Source organism: Rhinolophus ferrumequinum, chromosome 19, assembly GCF_004115265.2.
Source record: "Rhinolophus ferrumequinum isolate MPI-CBG mRhiFer1 chromosome 19, mRhiFer1_v1.p, whole genome shotgun sequence".
Classification (NCBI taxonomy): domain Eukaryota; kingdom Metazoa; phylum Chordata; class Mammalia; order Chiroptera; family Rhinolophidae; genus Rhinolophus; species Rhinolophus ferrumequinum.
Window position 1 is genome coordinate 11,563,000 of NC_046302.1, and position 23,891 is coordinate 11,586,890.

Genomic DNA, 23,891 nt, shown 5'->3' on the forward strand with positions numbered 1-23,891 from the left:
ATACTTCTCAAAGAATGGGGCCCCAATAATTATTTTCTCACTGATTCAGTCCCCCCTCTATTCTTTCCAGTGTCTCCCATCTAACCCAGCATACAAGGGAGACCCTTTCGCTTTGGCCCAGGTGATCTCATCTCTTGCACCCTTTTCATTGTCCATGTGACTCCAACCACACAGGCCTTCCTGCTGTCATCTTAGGCTGTCTCATGCCTTTATTCTGTGTTCAAATGTCAGGACTTCCTCCTGACCACTTTGCCTTAAAAAGCATTCCCACGCCTACTCCATCACTTTCTCTTCCTCACCCACTTTATACATCTTCCTACCACCATCACTGTCTGACATTACATCCCATTTTTTGATTGTTTATTCTGCCTTTGGCACCAAAAGGTAAGCTCCCAAGGGACAAGTCTTTCTATTTGGTGTGTTGCCATATCAATAGCACCAGGGTTACTGCCTGGCATGTGACAGACACCTAATACCTCAGTGGTTATTTTTATTTTATTTAAAACATAAGAAGAAATAAAGTATTTTAACTCATCTGTTATCAGTGACATTTAAATTTGGTTCACTTTTCTGTATACCGTCTAGTGGCTATTACCACCCAATGCTAATGTTATTTCTCTATAAAACACTTCCTAAATGAATCAGGTTGAACTGAATGCTTTTTCAGCAGCGGGTAATTATTAGTGTTGAAATAAGGATAAGAATGCTGCTGCTTGGGCCTTATTGTCTGATGCTGGCCAACCTCAGTCTGGAACTCATAGGTATTTGAATTTGCTTCAATCAGTGTCAGTATTGTCATTCTGCTCTGGGTCAGCTCTACACCAAATAAGATACAATTCTGAGAGGAAACTGCTTTCTCTTCAGAAGAAGGAAGGTGATCTCAGCTTCTAACACATTCTGGGTGGAATAATAAGCCTTTCCATTCATATCACTCATGGTTGCTGGTTTGGGCCATTTTGAAATAAAGGACAGTTTTTTTCTCATTTTCTAGAAATGAGTTCACTCTCTTTTATTTCTTGATTTTGCCCTTTATATCTTACATCGTCTTTACATGACAATAGATTTAATACCCATAACACTCCTAGTTTTTGTTTTTGAACAACTGATTTCACAAAAGAACAAATATAATAAAATTGCTGTTTTATACTAGGGATTTTCCAGCTGCAAGTAACACAAAAATCTGTTTACAATGGCTTAAACAAAAAGAGGGTTATTTTTCCTACATGACAGACACTGATGTGGTAGGTACCCCGTGGCATGTCCTGGATCTAGGCTCAGCCTTCCCCTTTATTCTCTGCCTTCTTCGACACTTCTGCTTTTCTTCTTGGGCTTGTCACCTCGTGAGCTCTTCCATCTGCATTCTGTGAAGGTCAAAGAAGGAGGAAATGGACAAAGAGCACCAGTGTCACCCTCGCCCTTTCGGTACAAAAGAACAGCACTTGTAGACATCTTTATATTACCTTTCCCTTAGGTCTTACGGTCCAGGACAATGTCAAATGACCATGTCTGGATGTGAGAGGTGCTGAGAAAGCCAGTATTTTTAGTTGGACACATTGCTGTCCTGACCCGCGTCAGGTTTTGGTCAGCAAGAAAGGAGGGAATGGATGTTGGGTGAATAACTACAGTGCCTGTCCTGGCTACTTATGGCAACCATATAGTTCCGTTTGGGGATCCACGAGGACATTTTACTACATATAATGTGAGTGTGAAGCATTGTTCATTACTCAGATAACTTCCAGTTTATAAGTATGTTTTCCATTTCTTTGTTGTCCTTGCAGAAAGAACTCTGCAATTAGATTTACTCCTGCCTGAGTAAAATGTTCATTGAAGACTTGGAATAAATCAGAAGTTATTAGTGCTGCTTGACATAGCAAGTAGCTTATAATATTTAGAAATAGAAAACTAGAGATTGATTTTAGACATGTCAACCTCTGAAATAAGAAGAAAATACTGATTATTCTGGTCAGGATACACCAAAATAATGCTTACAGATGTTAATTGTTGTTGTCTTTATGATTCTTTATTCATTCATAAAATATACTTATTCAGTATCTAATATGTGCCAGTCGCTACTGTAGTAGGGTGCTAGGGATACAGTGGTAAATTAAAGTCAATGCCCTCACTGTAGCGAAGGGAGGTAATAAACAGGTAAACTAGGAAAACGATTTCCTCTAAGGTGGTACAAAGAAGGCAAAAAAAAGGGTAATAAGGTCAAGGACAGTCTCTCTGAAGAAGTGATTTCAAGGTGAGAACATGTTTTTTCTAGTGCCCCAATTATTTGAGTTACAAGTAAGATATTCTTAGGGAAAATGCAGTTATTTTCTCGGTGCCTATGATAAAAATTAACTTTTACCATAGGCTCCCTTCATCCTAGAGACAGTAATAGGAAGGATTGTAGAATTTACAGGTTTCTTTTCCCCCACAAAGCATTCTCTGTCTAATTCATCATTGAGTTAACCCATTAAACATTATACAAAATTTACCAAGGAAATTGTTACATTCTGTGCATTTTTTTCATGTTCTTGACTCCTTTTTTATGTCGCTTGCTGTAAATCTTAATGTAATAATTTTTCTCCCAAAAGTTGAAGTCATACCTCTCCTTACAGATCTAATAAGGAAAGAATTATGACATCCATTCAGGGCTCTGGAGATAAATATGCATTGAAAAATATCTAAAATATCACTTTAAACCTTTTAATCAAATGCTTTAAAATAGTCATAAAAAAAAAAAGAAAGAAAACACTAAGTAGCATTCATGGGAAGTTTACTGGAATGTTGTCCACACAGAGTGACATCTCAGCTGGCTGATGGAAAGTATTTGTGTGTTGGTTGGTTTTCATATGGGTTTAATATTCCAGGCTTGTGATTGTGGCCTTCGTAATGCATTGTGAGGCTAAGTTTGGAGAAATGTCTCTTTACATTCTGTGTTGCTTTTCTCATAGATCCTTTTATTGACTAACACAAGAATACTTCTTAATTGAGAACTTGTTTACAGTTTTTGAATATTAATTCCTTAGATTTGTTTAAAATTTTTATTTTTTTTAATATTTAAAACAATTTTCAATTACAGTTGACATACAATATTATATTAGTTTTAGGTGTGCAGCATAGTGGTTACACTATATAACTTATGAAATGATCATCCTGATAAATCTGGTACCCATTTGACACCATGTGTAATTATTACAATATTACTGACTATATTCCTTATACTTTACATCCTCATGACTATTTTGAAACTACCAATTTGTACTTCTTAATTCCTTCCCCTTTTTCACCTGTCCCCCCAAACCTGCTCCCATCTGGCAAGCATCAAAATATTCTCTATATCTATGAGTTTGTTTCTGCTTTGTTTGTTCGTTTATTTTGTTCTTTAGATTCCACATATTAAGTGAAATCATATGACATTTGTCTTTCACTACCTGATTTACTCCACTCAGCACAATACCTTCTAGGTCCATCCATGTTGTTGCAGATGGCAAGATTTCATTCTTTTTTTTATGGCTGAGTAATATACCATTAATATATGTACCACCTCTTCTTTACCCATTCATCCACTGATGGACCGCCAGGTTGCCTCCATATTTTGGCCATTGTAAATAATTCTGCAAAGAACACATAGATGCACCTGTCTCTTCAAAGTAGTCTTTTGCGTTTCTTCAGTTAAATACCGAGACGTGAGATTACTGGGTCCTTTTTTGTCACTTGTTATAGGCTTTGTTTTAAAGTCTGTTTCATTTAGTATAAGTATTGCCCCTCCAACTTTTTTTGTGTTTGTTTCCATTTTCATGAAATATTTTTTTTGATCCCTTTACTTTCCATTTGTGTGTGTCTCTTCATCTGAAATGAGTCTCTTGTAGGCAGCATATGTAAGGGTCTTGTTTTCTTATCCATTCAACCGCCCTATGTCTTTTGATTGGAGCTTTTAATCCAATTATATTGAAAATAATTATTGACAGATATGTAGTTATTGCCATTTTATTATTCATATTGTTGATCTTTTTTTCTTCTTCCCCTTCTAAAAGAAATCCCTTTGACATTTCTTGTAATACTGGTTTAGTGGTGATGAACTGTTTTTGCTTTTCCTTGTCTGGGAAACTCTTTATATCTCCTTCGATTCTAAATGATAGCTTTGCTAGGTAGAGTAATCTTAGTTACAGATCCTTGCATTTCATCTTTTTGATTATTTTCTGCCAACACCTTCTGGCCTGTGAAGTTTCTGTTGAGAAATCAGCTGACAGTCTTAAGGGATCTCCCTCATAGCTAACTAACTGCTTTTCTCTTGCTGCTTTTAAGGTTCTTTGTCTTTAACCTTTGCCATTTTAATTATAATGTGTCTTGATGTGGGCCTGTTTGGGTTCATCTTGTTTGGGATTCTCTGTGCTACCTGGGCTTGTATGTCCATTTCCTTCACCAGGTTAGGGGAGTTTTCTGTCAGTATTTCTTCAAATAGGTTTTTAATTACTTGCTGTCTCTCTTCTCTTTCTGGTATCTCTATAATGCAAATATCGTTATGCTTGATGTTGACCCAGAGGCCCCTTAAACCATCCTCAATCTTTTGATTCTTTTTTCTTTTCACTGTTTTGATTGGGGGTTTTTTGATACCTGTCTTCCAAATTGCTAATTCAACCTTCTGCTTCATCTAATCTGTTGATTCCCTCTAATGTATTCTTCATTTCAGTTATTGCATTCTTCATTTCTGACTGATTCTTTTTTGTTTTCTATCTCCATTTTTATGTTTCCTGTCTCTTTGTTGAAGTTCTCACTGAGATCATTAAGCATCCTTATAACCAGTGTTTTCAACAACTCTGTTTCTGGTAAATTGCTTGTCTCCATCTTGTTTAGTAATTTTTCTGGACCTTTGTTCTGTTTTTTCATTTAGGACATGTTTCTTTGTCTCTGAATTTTGGCTACTTCCCTGTGTTTCTTTCTATATATTAGGAAGAGCTGCTATGTCTCCTAGTCTTGGAAGAGTGGCCTTATGTAGTAAGTATGTTGTGGGGCCCAGTGGCACAGTCTCCCTGGTCACCTGAGTCAGGTGTTCCAGGTGTGTCCCTTGTGTGGGTTGTGTGTGCCCTCTTGATGTAATTGAATCTTGGTTGCTGTTTGCATGTCAATGGGAGGGATTGTCCCTCAGGCTGATTTGTTTTGAGGACTGGCCATGATTACAGTGGAGGAGCTATTGTGCAGGGGCTGACCCTATGGAGCAAGAGTTGCTTTAGCAGGGCTCTGGTGCCTGTCCAGTCTGCCTTTTGGGTGTTTCTTTTTGTGAATGTGGTTGAGTGATACTCTGGTGTGGTCTGAAGCTGACTACCAGGTGTGTTTGTTCTGGGACCTCTTGGGCGGCGGTGTGGGGGGCGTGGGGTGGTGGGCTCTGTTGCAGGCCAAGTTCATCTGTTGCCTGTGTTCTGCTTGGGGCCACTTGGTATGAACTACAAAGTGATTTGCAGATGGTTACCCTTTGTACTGGTCTTGGAGGTGTCTGGGAGAAGCTAAGCTGTAAACTAAGGCTAGCTGCTGCTAGTGCTGGGCTTGGGGCTGCTTTAGCAAGAGTATGGGGCCTACCCAGTCCAGATGCTGCTTGTTTGGGATTTTTAAACCTTTGAGAGATTTTAAGAAGTTCCACAACATGAGCCAAGTCTGGCCATTTGTATGGAAAAGCCACTGGAAGTGGCTTGGGTAGGCCTGTAGGTTGGGTGGCACAGGGTCTCAGGTGAGCGCGGAGGGAGGAGAGCTCAACAAAGAGGCAATAGCTTCTGCCAGCTCCTCTGTCAGGGAGAAAGCTGCCCCTCCAGACATCACCCTGAAGCCAGACAACTCAGTTCCTCCCCATGTGTCCTTGGGGCATTTCTAGCTGCTGCCCCAGCAGTGGAGCTCAGAGTCAGTGAGTCTGTCAGCCAATAAATCCATGTGTAGGCCCTTTAAGTGGAGTACCTGGGGCTCCAGCCACTCTCGTCTCACTCAGCCCCAATCTCGCTGGTTTTCACAACCAGAAGTTTGGGGACTTCTCTCCCTGTCCCTGGAACACTCACCTAGAGAGTCTGGTGTGGGGCTGAGATCCCTTGCTCCTCTGGGGGTTTAGGGGAACCTCCACAGATGAGATAGGCCTCCTGAATTTTAATTGGCACACCTGGGTGTGGAATCAGCCCATTCTATGTCTCCGCCCCTCCTACCAGTTTGGAGGTGGCTTCTTCTGTATATCCTTAGTTGTAGGAGTTCTGTTCAGCTAGACTTCAATGATGGAGTTTAGTTCTAATTTTGATGTGGTTATGAGAGGATGCAAACACAGAGTTTACCTACTCTGTTATCTTAACCATAAATAAAAATTGTTTTCTTTGTAATGCTGTTTCCAAAAGCTACCTTTACATAGGGCAGCTCTTATTTCTCTTTATCCCTCAAGCTGTTTTGTGAAGTTGTGAGAGCATAATAAGTGTGTAAGACATACTTTCTTATTGTTTGAAAAATTTAACGGGGTAGCCGGTTAGCTCAGTTGGTTAGAGCATGTTGCTAATAAAACCAAGGTTGTCGGTTTGATCCCTGCATGGGTCACTATGAGCTGTGCCTTTTTTTTAAAAAAAAGTGTGTGTGTGTGTGTGTGTGTGTGTGTGTGTGTGTTTGTATATATATATATATGTATATTTGATATATATATATATGTATTTGAGGTATAAATATTTCTTTTAATATCATCACACATTGGGACCGAGCCTCAGTCAGTATTTTTGTGTAACATAATCACACTGTAATGCAAAATTCTAGTTTATATAGAAGCCTCTTTTCTAGACCAAGAGCATCTTGAGGGAAGAACTGTGGAATACTCATCTGTTCATTCAGTAAGCATTTCGTGAGCACCAACTATGTGTCAGACTAGGTACTGGTGACACAATGATGAAATACACAGTTTTGCAGCTTATAGTCTAATAAAAGTGATAAATGTTAAACAAATAATCACTTAATTTGTCTTTGAGGTAAATGCTATATAAAATGGGAACCTAACATACTCCTGGAAGGTAGCTTGAGGACGTGAAATCTAAGCTGTGACCTGAAAGAGAAATAGGCGATATCCAGGCTTATACATAGGAATCTCATCTCAACATGCAAATGTCCTAAATTGTGGAAGACTCAGGTGGGCTCAAGGGACAGAAAAGACCAGATGCAGAATACTGAATATGGAGAAAAGTCAAATGACATTTATCTGAAGAGGTATATAGGAGTCAGCTCAGGTAGGCCAGGCTAAGGCTTTTAGATTTAATTCTAACAACAATGGCAAGCTATTAAAAGGTGCTAAAGGAGAAGTGATATGGTTAGATTTGTGTTTTGCAAGTGTCACTCTAGTTACCTGATGGAGAATAGGTCAGAGTGAGTAAAGAATGGCTATGGAAACTCTCCAAGTAGGAGACGATGATGACTTGGATTAGACCATTCACAGTAGTGATGAAGATAAATTGGCAGGTTAAAGAAATATTTAAGAAATTGAGAATTAATTGGAAGTCACATGAGAGTGAAATTAGGGAGAGGAGATGTCAAGGATTACCTCCAGGTTTCTGGCGTAGAGCATAAGGCTATTTATTGGGATGAGCAGCTATAGAGGAAAAGAAGGTTGGAGACAAGATGATGACTTCAGTTTTGAACATGTTGAGTTTGAAATGCCTTTAAGAGATCCCAATGGACATGTATCGGAGTTGAAAGTATTCATCTGGAGCATAAAGAGTATCTGGGCTATAGCCTAGGAGCATCTGTAGCATACAGTTGGTAAATGAAGCTGTAGAAATGGATAGCCCAGGAAGAAAACGTGGGGTTCTCTGACGTTTTAAGGTTAACTAAGGGAGAAAATACTGGCAAAAGAGATCACAAGAGAATGCCAGTATGCAGGAGGGACAGTCAGAGTGTGACGTTCCCACAGCTAGTGGACAATAACAATTCAAGAAAGAGATAGTGATTAATAGTACCAAGAAAATGAGTGCGATGCATACTCAGCAGTGCATGTTGGGCGTAATGCATAAAGGTCATGACTGACCTTAGAAGATTGACATGGTTTGAGAAGTGAGATGTGAGGAAAGAGAGATAACTTCTTTGATGAGAAGTTTAGCTACGAAGGGGGAAAAGAGTGAGCAGCAGTAAAGGGGTTCCAAGGAGTTCCAAGGAGAGTTTTAAACTTTTGTTTTCTGTTTTGTTTTTGTCTTTGTTCATTTATTTTTATAACGGAGGACACTGGAGTATGTTTAAATGTTGGTAAAAAGGATTTTATAGTCCAGGAGCAATTAGAATATATGATCACCTCAAGATCCTGGAGAATGAGAAGGATAAGATCCAAATATAAACGATGAGGGGTTTGCTTTGAAGAGGGGAGCATGTGCTCTTCATTGTGATCGAAAGGAAAGAGGGAAATGAAATGATGGTTCACAGATGAGCAAGCTCCTGTTTTCTCAGTGAAGAAGCAGGCAAGCTCAGCTACTGAGAGCCAAAGGGTAGAGATTAGTGGAAGGCTGGGAGAGTATAGAGTGGCTCAGGTGATATTGAAGACAGTAGTTTTGGTAACAATTAATCTGCACTGTTGTATAATTTTTCCCCCAAGAGAACTTAGCTATACAAAACACAGAGCAGCAGTATAGTACAATTGATCCATGGTTGGCTTTTTTTTTAACAGCCACCTGTGACAAAAGGTTAGAATGGCAAAGGAATTTAAGTTATTTGCAATAGAGGGTCAAATACTGGTTGACAGATTCTAAGATGAGGGAAAGGAGTTATGACGAAAGGTGACTGTTGATTGATGATGGGAAAAGAAAGGAAAATAGTGGCCTGGAAATTCCAATGGTTTTGAGAACATCATCAGCAATGATGCTACCTGCGCAAGCAATCTGGAAGGATGGGATTTTGTCATCAGATAAACTGTTTGCTTAGTGATCTTTAGAAGCAGTGTCATTTTGGTAATGACAAGATCCAGAAGGTTTTCTTTCTGTGTGTGGCCCAGATGGATCTGGGGGGAAAAGCCACTGGAAAAGAGTTGGTTAATTATCTATGAGGGCAGCGTAGTCGATGGTGTGACTGTGTACGTACTGAGGGTGTCTTGGGTGATTGCTGGAGCTGGGGCAGAGTAGAGCACAGTGAGTGGTGCCTACAGTCTTCCTGAGTGAGGTGGGTGTCAGAGGCAAATGGGTAAGAGCAATGAGAGGGCCAGTGGTGGTGGATCCCGTGGCATCAGCCTCAGAAGAACAGGTGTCTTAAAGAAGATGAGAGACGTGGATGTAGTCTAGAAGAGGCAGTGGGAGGAAAATAGGGCACTGATGTCCCTGCCAATCCTGAGACATAGGGCGTGAGAAAATGAACATGTTCTCCTGAAGAAAGCTGCAGAATGCACTATCTTCAACTAACAGCTAGATAAAGTTAGAGCTAGGAAATGGAGAAAGTATTGAAATGAGGACAAGGAAATAGGGCGCTTGTACAGAAAATGGAAGTCTGAGAGCTGGGGAGGGAGAAGGAAAGTGTGGGATTGTCAGGGAAATAATGCCCAGACAGTGTGACAGTATGGGATAGGACATTCCAGGACCTGAGCTGATATCTATGTGGAAGAAAGGAAGAAAGGGGGAAGGGAGGGTAGGGCATACTGAGGAAAATCACAAAACAGAGCAAGGAGGTTTAAATCCTGATCATCTTTAGAGATGGATTGTCTCTTAGGTTTGACAGAATTCATCTCTGGCCTGCAGTGGTTATATATGTGTGTGGTGTGGTGTGTGGTATGATGTGTGGGGTTGTAAGCTGTGTGGTACAGTGTGGTGCATGGTGTGATGTATAGTGTGTGGTGTGGTATGGTGTGGTGTGGTGTGTGTGTGGTGTAATATGGGGTGTGGTATGGGGTATGGTATGGTATGATGTGTGGTGTGGTATGTGGTGTGATGTGTAGTGTGTGGTGTGTGGTGTGATGTGTAGTGTGTGGTGTGTGGTGTGATGTGTAGTGTGTGGTGTGTGGTGTGGTATGGTGAGGTGTGTTATGTGGTGTGTGTGGTGTAATGTGGGATGTGGTATTGGGTATAGTGTGTGTGTGGTGGTGTGGTGTGTGGTGTGGTGTGGGGTGTGTTATGTGGTGTGTGTGGTGTAATGTGGAATGTGGTATGGGTTGTAGTGTGTGTGTGTGGTGGTGTGGTGTGTGGTTTGATGTGTGTGATCTAGTATGGTGTGTGGTACGGTGTAGTGTGTGTGGTGTGTGTGGAGTGGTGTGGTTTGTAGAGTTGTGTGTGGTGTGGTGTGTGGTGTGGTGTGGTGTGGTGTGGAGTAGTGTAATACAAGTCAAGCAGTTCTTTTTCTAGCTGTCTTTGACAGCTGATTAAGGAATCATAGGTAGGGCCACGTTTGCTCTCTTTGGCATACCTCAATGGCTAGTGCAGTTTCTGTCCAGGATTTGGGAGAGCCTTGCTATGGTTGAGTGAGAGTATAATGAGAACCACAAACCAGACTTCATCCCTCACATTCTGCCTCATACCTGTCTTGCCATTGCCAGTATTATTTTCTGAAAGAGATAAGTGAATGTTCTCATATCTGTTTTTTCTTAAATTTCTTCAATGAGGATTTATTTTGTCCTGCTTCTGATATTAGTTGCTGTTAGTGTTATCTATTGCAACAATGATATATTCTGCTAAATCATTTTATAAAACATCACAAGTACTCAATAAGTGTTTTTTTGGTGATAGTTTGTTTTTAATTTGTAAAGTCTCAATGAAATTATTCACATATTTTAGTCTTTCTAGTTCTTCTTTACTAAGGGTGTTTTCAAAGTATGTTCTTTTACTTCCTGAAGGAGCAAATGATGTGAAAATCCTTCCAGGTCAAGCTGTTTGTCCTACTCCAGGGTGCCGAGGAATAGGCCATATCCGTGGTCCGCGGTATTCAGGACATCACAGGTAACTTTTTCTTCTTTAAACTGTTTCAGGGATAAATTAAAACATTATGCAGAATAGCAGCTATAGGTAGCATCATGAATGACTCTCTTGGGGCCAGACAACTCCTTGTCATACTGCCTTCTCTGTATTCCTAAGGCCCTTCCTTGACATTTTCTGCTGTCTGCCAACCTCTGCCTTTCTAGAATCTTCTTGGATTCCTGAGGCCTTGCTCAGATGCACGTCACTTCCCAGCACCTCTGCTCTTAAGGGCACACTCCATAGGATACACTCACCACCTATGTCCCACCCCAATCATGAATTCTCTCCGCACAACTACTGGGCCTTGCTTTCTTTAGAGAAATTCCAGAACTTCTCGCCTTTTCTCCTCTTGTTTTCACCTTGCCCCTGTTTCTTTTTCTCTATTTCTTATTCATTTGAAGAAAAGATAATTCTGTGACAGAATAGAAAATAATAAATGTGAAATTATTTTGCAGAATATACCCATGCTTTAAATATTTGATAATAGTATGGAAAGGATAGTGTTTGTAACAAAAAATAAGTACAAATAAATGTATGTAAGTTTTTATTGCTTTTTCTGTCCCCATCAATTGGTAAAATAATGTGTAGATGAATTATTCATATTGGTGATCTACTTACAGAATATGTAAATTAAAACTGAACAGCGTTGACATTCAATTTGTCCAAACACGCAAATATATAAAACAAACATCATAGACAAGTATAAAGAGGAAAGAATAAATCATATAATATATGAAGCAAGAAAACATTTGTTTGAATAAAAGAGATCCAAACAGAAGTCCTTGTTTTCTCAGGTGGTTGTAATTCTGGAAACCAGTGCTTAAAACAGTTCTAAATGAATCAAAGCAAGTGTTACTATAAGAAATAATGGTAAACACTCCCAAATAGCATAGATGAACGTTATATGTATAAATATAATATTAACACTTAGAGAAGAATATAATATAGTATCCATAAAAAAGAAATAAAGATACTTGTTACTTGTGCGGATGTGTAGGAGTTGTGGATTATGAGAGTGAAACTGGATATGGTGGAGACATTATAGTGTTTAATGAAGGAAGGAAGAAAAGAGAGTAGAGAACGTGTAGGGGGAGGGCGAGGGAGGGAGAGAGGAAGAGAGAAAGAAAGAGACAGAAGTGATCACATCATTGGGAGGGTGGTCTGTATTAGGTGACGACCCTGTTGGAGTTGATAGAACCTCTCTCCAGACCACTAGGATAGGTGGCTACAAATCTTCTTCCTCCGGCTTTTCGTGTGTGTGTGTGTGTGTGTGTGTGTGTGTTGTTTTTAAATCTAGAACTGCAAAGTCCACTGTGGTAGTCACTAGTCATATGTGTCTGTTTACATTAACAAATAATTAAATTAAATTAAATTAAAACTTCAGTTCCTCAGTCACACTAGCCACATTTCAAGTGCTCGATGGATGGCTGTGTGGCCAGTGGCTGCCATACTGGACAGCACAGAAAATTCCCTGAGACAGCCCTGAGGGAGTTTACCTGTTCTGCCTTCTCACAGTAGATTTTTGAGCACAGGTTTTTCCAGATGAAGTAAATGGCCATCTTCGTGCCTCCTTCGAAACTTGAATTATTATCCTTAAAGTTAGCGAGACCATAATGTTGTGGTTGGTCTGTCCGGTAGCACTCTCTGGACTTTACTTTCCCTTGGCACTGGGGTTGAAATAACAGATACCACCTTGGACAGCTCCTTAAGGTTGCCAATAGCTCACTCAAGGTCTCTTCGTCCACTTCATCACAGCCAACTTTCCTCCCACACAGTTCTTATGTGGAGCTCATTCTTTTTTTCCGGCTTGAATTCTGAAAACATTACGAACAAAGTCACAATGAGCACGGTCCACTTTGTTTCAGCAGCTTCCCTGAACTTTCCTCATCCAGTATGAGGTCTAGTTGTTCTTACTTGTAGTATCTAATTATGAATAGTATTGAGAATGTCTGGCAGGATTTTTTCTACCAATTGGCTTTTAACGGTTGGTCTCAGAACTTCTGAAGAACAATGTAAAAATAAAGAAGAGAGTTTAAAGAAAGTCACTCTATAACACTTAAGGGGAAAAAATGAAATATTGAACACCTGTGATAGTGAGAAGAATAGGACATTTTAAGGGAGCTAGAAGGCATTAGCATTACATATCCAGACCTCACAATCCACAGGGCTGCTCGAGGTAACACCTCTATGATTGGGTCTTGACTCTTCTGTCTTAGACCATGTTACAATAGAGTAGGGCTCATGTAAGTAAGAGAAACATCTTCAAGCTTAATGATTCCATTACTCAGAAAAGAAAAATAACAAGAAATGAGTGTCTGTAGTTAGCATCTCTCTAGAATGAAAAAGACTAAAATTAGATAACTGGATATTTTTGCACTTGCATTTTCGTATAGAATTAATAAGGCACCAGGTAAATAAATTCTAACTTACCTGTGAAAAGAAGAGCAGACAGGTAGCTTTTATTTTATTTAACACTATTTTGTATTGAAGCCATGAAGACAAACTTCTTGGTGGAGCTGGTGTTGATTAAAAGGCAGTTATTGGAAGGTGGAAGTCAGGGGTAGTCTGAGGTTAGCACTAGTAGGTGCCCAGCATTTGTCTTTCCTACTTTAATCATTTTCAGTAACTGGTTTGTCGTTATCAAGTTTAGCTCTGAGGTGCTCGAGTTCCTCATTGACTGACTATACCCAGTTTCAGTTAATACTCATACATTGATTTCTTTTTAAGCCACCAGTTCTGTTTTTAATTCACTCTAGGTCATCACATTCTGAACGTCATTTAGCAAGTTAGTCAATTTACTTATATAACTGTATAACTTGAGAATTTATTTAAATCCTCTTATAATTAACTGGGCAAAAATCGTTTTGCTATCATTCATAATCTCTTGGGCTTGTTTTCATGCTATTTCTATTTTTGTGGTCTAAATTTTACATAGCTCCAAACAATGAAAAATATTGTTCTTCAGTATGTATCTTTGGTGGTTATCTGTTGCGAATATTACACACACAAACACACACACACACACACACACACACACACACACACCCCTAACTACACCTGCTAGAAATTTGCCATGACACACCCAAGGTTATCATTATATATTTTCCTTCTTATATGTCAATGAGATGGTAAGGAAGACATGACAATTTTAAAATGTTGCTGCATTCTCCCACTTGTACTGTTATAATCATCTCTAGCTTGAGTTTTCTGAAGCATTTAAATTAGTAAAACTTGCATATTCTAAAATGAAAGTATTTTTTTCTCTCATCATAAATATGTACCTTTACCAAAGAGTCATCAGTCTGCAAAGTGCTTTTTGCAGTCTGTTGCCCAGAAGATTCTTAGGCAAATATTCTTGGCTTTAAAAAAGAGAAGAAAATATTCAAACTAGGAAATCGCCCTCCGGTTTCACTAAGGCCTATATTTAAAAAATTCAGTTGACTTCTGCTCCAAAGCCTTGGGGAACAGTTGGCAGTGTAGAACTGTGCTTCAAGGAAGGTGGCTATTTCAGTGGCTTTTCTGTAAAATGCTCCGAGGCAGCGGAGTACTTGCAAATAGTGAATCTCGTTTTTTATCATTCATGTCAGAATTTCTGATTCTAACATTGAAGCTTTGGTGTTTTGAAAGGAAGTAAACAATCTTCTTAAAATAAGTTGTCAGTGCCTTGTGTTGTACAGCTGACAAGGAGAAGTGAAATCAGGGTATCACTAAAGACTTTTGAAAGTAATCTGTATTACTTTTAAAAAATCTGGTAGAACCCTTGGTATTTTTTTTTTGATGGTTTTCAGACATGTTTATTAAAATAGTGAAAGGGTTAATAATATTCACATCTGTTTGGAGTTCACGTAGAATCTGCATAAACCACTATTTGAAAGAAATTGCATCAGTTCTTCTTTGTATGAAAATGAGACTTTTAACACACAATTACAACACAATTTACATTTGATTTGAATTAATTTACATAGTAAATAAATGAGGTAGGTGTATTTATTAACATAGAAATATTTAAAGATGATAATATTGGGACTACAAGATGTAAACTTACTTTTAAACCTGGGTCCAGGATGAGACATGTTCTTTTTTTCTAAATCAGTAAAACAGACTCTGGAAAACTTGATGTGCCTGTGACATAAAACATACCGAGGTAATTTACTTAGGAACTGATAATTAAGTTCTTTACACAGAGAAACAGGAGCCCCAGGCTCCAGTGTGGGGATGCAGGACAGTCACTGCTAGTGTCACACTCTGAAGAACACAAATATAATAGAAAAGGAGCACTGCTTCTCAGCAGTGGGGGAGTCAAATGAATCTAAGGCATTTTGGATGTTCTTGATGGAAGCTTCTAGCACAACTCTGCCTCTATTCATGAGTTATCTGAAATCATTTTGCCAGCTCAAGAATAATGATGGAAATTATTTCAGGCGTTTTCTTCGTTTCACATCTGTTCCCTGACGTGTGTGTGTGTGTGTGTGTGTGTGTGTGTGTGTGTGTGTGTGTTGGTCTCTCTATTATTGTTCAAGGTTTCAGACTAACCTAAATTGGACTTTTAGACCTAGCACTTACTATGAAATATGAAGCAAATTACCACACTATTCTTAGCCTCAGTTTCCTCATCGATAAATGGGAAGTCTTTGCAATAAAAAAGGTTAAATTTCACAAGGAGATTAAAACAGGTATAGGTTTTTATTCACTATATAATATACGAGTAGTATCATATTACTGAATGCATAACTGCAGAAATATAAGGAGAAACAGAATAATATTAAGAGGCTTTATTTAACTCACCCATTTCAGACTATAACAGATTAAATAGGCAAAACAGAAATGCAGATATACAGAATCTGAATAAAATGATTTTAAAAAGGAAGAAGATTGAAAGATATATATCAAGCTAAAAACAAAATAAGCGTACTTACAAGCACTTTTTGAAAATCTACTATTAGGCCACAGATAATTTAATAAATTCTGAAAATCAAAACAGTTCAGACCCATTCTTTGACCAAATGTAATAAAACAAGAAATTGTTGAGAAAAAAACTCAAGTACCTAGACGATATGCAAAAATACTCAGAAATATCACTTAGGCAATCATAGGCTCAAAGGAGACCCCAACCTCAATCTCAGAAAAATCTAGAGTTAGTGTAATGAGAACACAAAATATGAACATTTGATATTCACTGAATGTATGTTCAGAGGTAAATTTATATACTACGCAACAAGAAAGAATGAAAATAAACTAATTAAATATTCCACTGGAAAAGTTAAAAAAATTTTGAAAATGGGTAGAAAAGGGAAAGAAAGAGCAAACTAAAAGTTGAAATGAATGAATTGGAACTCAAAAAATAGTAAATGGGTGAGAGTATCCAAGAGTTGTTTTTTTTGGAACAAAACAACAATACTACAACAATCAACAATATGTACCAGTACAGTTGAGAATTAATCTTGGGTGGTCTATGCAGTGTCCTGAGAATCAGGGCTCCCCTTATTGAAGGAATTAGAGGTGCAGCTCTTGGGTTTCTTATTCCATTGCTCTGACTTCACACGTGATGGTTTGTTTCAAATCGTTGATCTTCCTTGTAATCAAAGCCTGCGGAATTCCTTAGACTCTTAACCTGATAGACCAATCTCCTGTCATTCTTAGAAGTAGCCTTTCTTCTTCAAAGATAATGTTTCCTCCACTGCCCTCCTGCTTCTAGGCTGGGTTTTGAGTGAACAATCCCTGGTTGCATCACAGTGTGACCATGGAGCACAAGTTCTTCCACTGGGCCTCTGACTCATGTCAGCCCTACCCTAGGCAGGTTCAAACTCCTGCTTAGTTACCTCTCACCTCTAAAGCCCTTCTCAGCTGCAGTGGGAACATTTGGTGGTCCATTAATCAACACCTTTCCACAGCAGGTGACCTTCCAGAGTCCTTCTGTCCCCATTTCCCAATCCCCCAGTCTGAACTGGTTTCTCTGAAGGTTTGCTGAACAGCCATCTTCTTGGGATTTACCTGCCTCCTGGAATTTCCTTTACCTCCCTTCTGTAAAATCCTTTATTTCTTGGATCCTGAGTCTTCTTTTCCCCTGTTTATTTTCTCCTAGCTTTTTGGGATAGGATTTGTGGGAGGTAGTTATGTATGTATGTATGTATGTATGTATGTATGTATGAGTGTATGTATGTATGTATGAATGTATGTATGTATGTATGTATCTATGTATGTATGTATGTATGAATGTATGTATGTATGTATGTATGTATCTATGTATGTATGTATGTATGTATGTATGAGTGTATGTATGTATGTATGTATGTATGAGTGTATGTATGTATGTATGTATGTATGAATGTATGTATGCATGTATCTATGTATGTATGTATGTATGTATGAATGTATGTATGTATGTATTTAGGAATGTATTTAGGATAGCTAAAATATACTTTTATCTCCCCTCAACGGCAGTTTTTCAGTTGTGGATCGAATTCCAGTTGGAAACCTTTTTCGTTAGAATGTTGAAGGCATTTCAAATTTCAGTTCATAAAAAGGATTCTTCTTCCACCCCTCACCCCAAGAATCTCACCTCCTGGACAGTTTCAGGATTTTCTCTTTTTCCCTTGTGTTCTGAAATGGGCCTTATTCATTCATTGGTTCAATTTGGAAATTCACATCTTTTATTTCTGGGAAAGTTCCTATATTATTTATTCAATACGCCCTCTTTTCTAGTTGTCCTGTTTGCTTTTTTGCACTAATGCTTGGATTTTCTCTCCTAGCTTTAAAATCCGTATCTTTTGTTCTCTTCTATGGAATATTTCCTCAACTTTGTCTTCCACTTCTTGATTGATGTTTTAAATTGTACTGGGATTTTTCTTTTTCAGTTTCAGAGAATACATCTTTATTCTCTGATTTGTTTTTTATTGCATCCTGTTCTTATTTGATGGATTGTGTGTCTTTTCTTAATTCTGACAATGTTTGAGGCTGTTGTTTTTCTGTTCCCCGCATCCACTTTTTTTCCAAGTACTCGTGTTTTGATTTGTTGTTTGATTAGGTTGGGCGGTTTCTTTCTGTGATACGAAAGACATTTCTCAAATCCTGGTGGTCTTTCTCTGCGTTCACGCTTGAGAGAAATGCATCAGAAAGCTAGTACGCCTGGGGTCTGTCAGCTGGTGAGCTTTATGGACTGGGTCAGGCAGGGACCCGGCCAACACCAAAGAGCCCCCGGTCCCCAGCAGTAGGCCTCTTCCTCTGAGTAAGCTCCTTACAGCAGAGACGATGCTTCCAAATTTTTCCTAGTGTGTCTTTGTGTCATCTGCCCTCTAGACTCTTGGCTCTCAGTTTATTGCTTCAGAATTGTGTTGACTTCTTTTAGCTGCTGTCATTCTCTTATGCTTTGTCTTTATGCATTTATACCCTTTCATTCATTTATTTTTTTAAATAGGGAGAGAAAGGATTTATTATCAAAGAGAGAGGATAGATTCAAATTTCCAATCTGCCATGTTTTCTCTAATTTTTAAAACTTTATTTATTCCTCAAATAATAATTCAGCTAATAGTATATGACTTTATTTCTTACTCTCTATTGTTGTTCTGTCTCATCATAATAGAACCTTCTTCTTGATATACATAGAAAGTAAAAGATTTTGCATAGGGATTTTTTTGTTTAGTTTGGCTCTGTAAATTTTATGAAATTATAATAGCTGATTAGACTACTCTGCCCGAAGGAGTCTCAAAAGCATGGTTTTCATTTTATATTCACAGTACTTCTTAATTTATTGCCACCTTCATTTAAAATTTTTATCATGCCAAGAGAGTACCTTAATGACATGTTCACATTTATCTTATTCCTTTGTTATTTAGCCTGTCATTTTTTTTGACTTTACATTACTAGTATATAGTGAAATTGAACTGGGTGGAAATTTAAAAATAAACTTACAGATGTATTTTTAATAAGTAAAAGGAAAAAGAGTATCTGACCTTAGGTAATATTTCTAATTCTCAAAATGTCGTGATTAATTATCCAATTTAGTAAAAACTTCAATGAAGTAACAAAAGATCAGCCATGGATCTTTAAATCACTTTCACCTATTACTATAAAATTCTTAAAGGTTAATGTATACGTCTGATTTTACTGAACTGGGAAAAATTATGAGAGAATTCTATAGCTTTTTTTCCTACCTTTAAGGAAGAAGATCGCATATGGAATTCTTAGTTTTATAGCAACTGAGTCATTGATTTCCAAAGATACTATAGTCTTTGATATATTCTAAGAATCTTATGAAGTACAAAATTACAAATTACATGAATTTCCAAGACTATAGAAACCGTACCTTATTATGATGAAAGCAGATGTAACTTTGGATTATTTTTGTGTGAGACAGTTTATATCAATTAGCAGGAGGCCAAAATGCTATTATCTGGTAATTTAAAATCAGCTTAAAAAACAAAATCTAAGTAAAATATAGGCAAAGAAAATCTATTGTCTTAAAAATTAAAGATATTACCAGGTACACTATTTAAAAGTAGATACCATTTTATTACAAAATTAGTCCATGGTCAATAGTAAAATTTGTGATAATATATAGAAATATTCAAAAATAAATAAGAGCCACTCATACTCCAACTACAAAGTTATATGCCTTAAATCTGTTTCATTGTTTACATTTGTTACGCTTTTTTCTACGTGTGTGTGTGTGTATTTTTTTTCCATGAGCAGAATCAGACAGGATATCCAAGTTTTAGTTATTTGTTTTCAATAAAATATCAAGCAGTTTTGTGTTGTTAGTAATTTCTCAGGTACATTAAGAGGTATTATTTAATACATAAATTTCATGACCGTTGTGGCTTCATGTTATGGATTCTACATTAGTTAGACATGACTGTCCTACTTTTTCCTTCATCGCTGCATTGTCTCATATTAACAGTGCCTGCCATGGTTGCTCACTCGCGGGTCATGAAAGAATTCACGAGGCACAAGGGAATAGAACTTAGAAAGTTTATTAAAGAACAGAAACACTGGCAGAAGAGTTGCTAGGGATCGAGTCCAGAGTAGAGAGTGGGTTCTATTTAGCTGGGTTTTATATTCTCTAACCAGGATGTAACTTGCTTCTAGAAGCCTGTAGTGGAATTTTCCACTGTGTTCAGCTTTGTCCATGGGGTGGGGGAAAGTGTGGTTAAACTTGTTATGCAGATGTTGTGAACACTTAAGTTGGAGCCAAATGGCTGACCCCTAGGCTGGTCAGGCAACTCCAGAAAAAAAAAGCCTTTCCCAGAGGCTGGCCTGCCTCAGGGACAGGGGTGGATTCCATGCAGATGCAAAAACCTCTCCCAAGTCACCGGGCCAGGAATGAACATGGCCCAAAGTAAACAGAACCTTTGAAACTGGTATATGTAGTACATGTATAGTAAATAGAATCATTAAGAATTTGTGGGAGGAAAGTACAGCAAAGAAAAACTTTCAAAATATCAAATCGAATTACACCAGAGGTTTAAATCTCAAAATAGAAGATGTAGCGTCACCGTTACAGTGCCAAACAGATTTTTTTCTTGAGAGTTCTGAAAATCTTTGCCTCTTTCATTATTTTTAGACTTTCATGTCATAATTTATTTAGGTATAATTTTTGTGAAAAGCATATAAATGTCTTAAAATAAAATCCCATCTAAGTCTTTTCCTGTGAATAACAGAGTTTGACCTATTTGCAGTTATTGTTGTAATTATTATACAAATTGTCTGTACTCCCAACAGGTTTTATGCCTTAAATATTCTTTTTTGCTGTTGTTGTTATGACGGTGGCAGGGCAAGGAAGGGGGCCTTCTTTTTTCCCTACCTTCCTTCTTTTCTTCTTTCTTTCTGCCCTTCTAGAACACTTTTTTTTTTTTTAAATAACATCTAGTAAAGAAGGGAAGCATTTAATTGTTCTAATGGTTATTCTAAAGTTTTTCAGATCCATCCCTAAACCCACATTTACTTAACTATTAAAGTCATTAGAAGAACGTTAATCTTTGGCTTTCTTTTGTGAAACTTAAAATGAGAAATACTTTTTCTTCCCTAATAACAATATACTCACTTGTATTAATTGAATTTGAGATTATATACCTTACTGTTTCCTCTCTTTCCAGTTTGTAAGCAGTAAAGATCAGCTACTCTTAGAAAGAAAAAAGTGGGCAAACAATTTTGCGATCATATTTAAAACAGCAGTGCATATTTATTTCTGTATATTTTACTGGGTCCAGTGGTAACTTCAGGGCTTTCCAGCCCTAATTTCCTCATTTCTTGATTTAACATCTTTTATTCCTTGTTCTGTCATAGTCGTTTTCAGAGTTTGTTTTAATTTGTCTATGGTGGCTGAATGGTATAAGTAAAACCTTTGCGTATCAGAGAATGCATCTCACCCATGAGGAATTTAAGAAGAAACAGATGTTTCGAGCACAGACCATGTTCTTTCAGAGTTCAATCCATGTTGCCTCATATCCTCTTGTTGCTTGTACTGTGGTGTGGGCAAAGTCTAATGCCAGCCCAGCGGATCGTCCTTTAGTGGCAGCCTGCCGTCCTTTTATCAGGGTTTCTGTAGAATAACGTTTATATCTTTACACATATATATGAAATTTAAAATTCTCCTGCATATGTCTAGATATGGTTTTCTTTTCACTGAGTTTCCCTATAATGCTATATTCTCTCATAGTTTTTAGGCCAAAGTCCTCCACATCAGAATAATTTTTTCTTCGAGTATTTTTTAAGTTTTGTTTATATTCTCTTCAAAATACTATTAAATGACATTGGATCCTCTGCACTTCTGTCCTTATGTCTCTCATCTTTCATCATTTTCAGTTCCTCATTATTTCCTCTGAGTACCTGCGAAAGTACTTAAATATGTGTTCTAAATGGTTACATTTTCTGTGTCTCCCCTGAGATTCTTCCTCGTAGTGATCATATCACACCTCCTTGCAAGCTTTCAAATTATCTCTGGGTCTCAGTTTTTTCACCTGCAAAAGAAGATGATTGGATTAGGTGATTTCTCTTTTTCTTTTCAATTACAATATCTATGATATTGTTTACTCTGAGAGATATTTATCAGCATGATTCTCTTAAGCTCTATAGCATACTGCCTGGACAGAACGTATTCATTCCAGTTGCAGCTAATTTACCCATAGTTACCTCCCTGTTTAGTAAAATGTGAATATCTTAAGTTCAGTTGTCTATATTCCAAATATAAGGCCCACAACTATAAAACTATTGCGAGCAAAAGGAACTGGGTTGGAATAACTTTTTTCCTAAAGATACCAAGATTCAAGATTAACAATCCTTTCATTATCTGCTAGGCAATTCCGTAACTAACTTGCTGTGATTTCCTGGAGTTAGTTAAATTGTTGAAGAATTTGTCCTAGCTAATCTGAATGCATGGAAAACTCAGTAAAGTGAATTAAAATGGATTATCTTTCCCAAGAGATAATATCCCAAGCCTAGGAAATTTGTCACTCTATACAGTTTTTTTTTTCTTATAAATAAATTAAGCTTAAATATATCATTCTTTTGGAGACTCTGTTTTTTAAATTTTTAGATCAACCCCATTCTTAAAAGATGATGGTTAAAGTCTAAGGAGTTAACGTCACCAGAGCCAGTCTGTCTTTTGTGAATGGTGGTAATGCTGATGGCACAACTTACAGACGTGCGTCGAATAACAACATTTCGGTCAGCAAAGGACCACATATGCGATGATAGTCACATAAGATTATAGTGGAGCTGAAAAGTTCCTATCACCAAGTGACATCATAGCCGTTGTAATGCCATAGCACAATGCATTATTCACATGTGGTGATGCTGGTGTAAACAGCCCTACTATGCTGCCAGTCATATAAAAGTATAGCATATACAATTGTATACAATACTTGAAAATGATAATAAATGACTGTGTTACTGGTTTATGCATTTACTATACTATACTTTTTATCATTATTTTAGAGTGCACTTTTTCTACTTATTAAAAAAAAAGTTTGCGGTAAAACAGTATGATGTGTTATGCCAGCAGCAGCCTATACATCTTCTGTTTTGCTGCATCTCGTGATTGCATCATTTCTAGTGCACTTGATTTAATCTCATGTGGTTTTTGTATAGTAACATATTGTACAGGCTTGTAGCATAGGAGCAATAGGCTATACCATATATGTAGGTGTGTAGTGGGCTATACCATCCAGGTTTGTGTAAATAACTCTATGATGTTCTCACAACAATGAAATTGTCTAACGCATTTCTGAGAATGTATCCTAATGTTAAGTGCTGTGTGACTATTTTCAGAAGGTACTTGCAGTGCAGACAATAAGATTGGTGCAAAATTTTAATGTTCATATTTTTGGAAATAGTCTATTGTACAAGATAATAATAACAATCATCCTTATATGTTATATTTTCATATCATTTAGCCACTTACAGAATGTTTTCACATGCATTACCTTATTTAATACACAGAGAAAGCAGCTCTGTGATTTAAGTTTTATATCCTTATTTTACAAATAAAAAAAAAGAATCTGAACAAATTGTGTCTTCTCATCATGGCACAGCTAGTAAGTGGCTGATTTTAAACTAAATATCTTTAAACTACTCGTCTGATACTCTTTCTCCTACTGGCAGATACATATGTAGAACTGAAGTGGTATTTGAAGATTTCAGGTCAGAAAGGGAAATTTATACTAAACTACACAGAAACCAAACATCTAGATAATCAGCTGATAAGGAGACTATAAAGAAAAGTTTTCTCACTTGAGACAGAGGCAATACAAAAGGATCTCCAGGATTCCTTTCAAACTATAAAATTTTGATTTCCGGTTCCAAACTACACACACAGAGACTCTTAAAGACACTTGTAGTTGTTACTCATTTGTTATAGAAAATAAAGAAGAAATAGGCTACCTGAATGTCCACTTTGGTGTGTAGAGCTGTTGAAGTATTTCATATAAACTTGAGCTATCAATAATAAACTAAAAATCATGCTAAGTGAAATAAGTCAGACAG

At 37.5% G+C, this 23,891-nt stretch overlaps 1 protein-coding gene across 1 annotated transcript in view; it reads left to right on the plus strand.

Moving 5' to 3' along the window:
* L3MBTL4 (L3MBTL histone methyl-lysine binding protein 4) overlaps positions 1-23,891 on the plus strand; it is a 329,281-nt gene that overhangs the window by 158,491 nt on the left and 146,899 nt on the right. Inside the window, exon 13 of the mRNA XM_033087485.1 lies at positions 10,793-10,895. Coding sequence (XP_032943376.1) covers positions 10,793-10,895 — 103 coding nt within the window. The remainder of the gene's footprint in view (positions 1-10,792; positions 10,896-23,891) is intronic.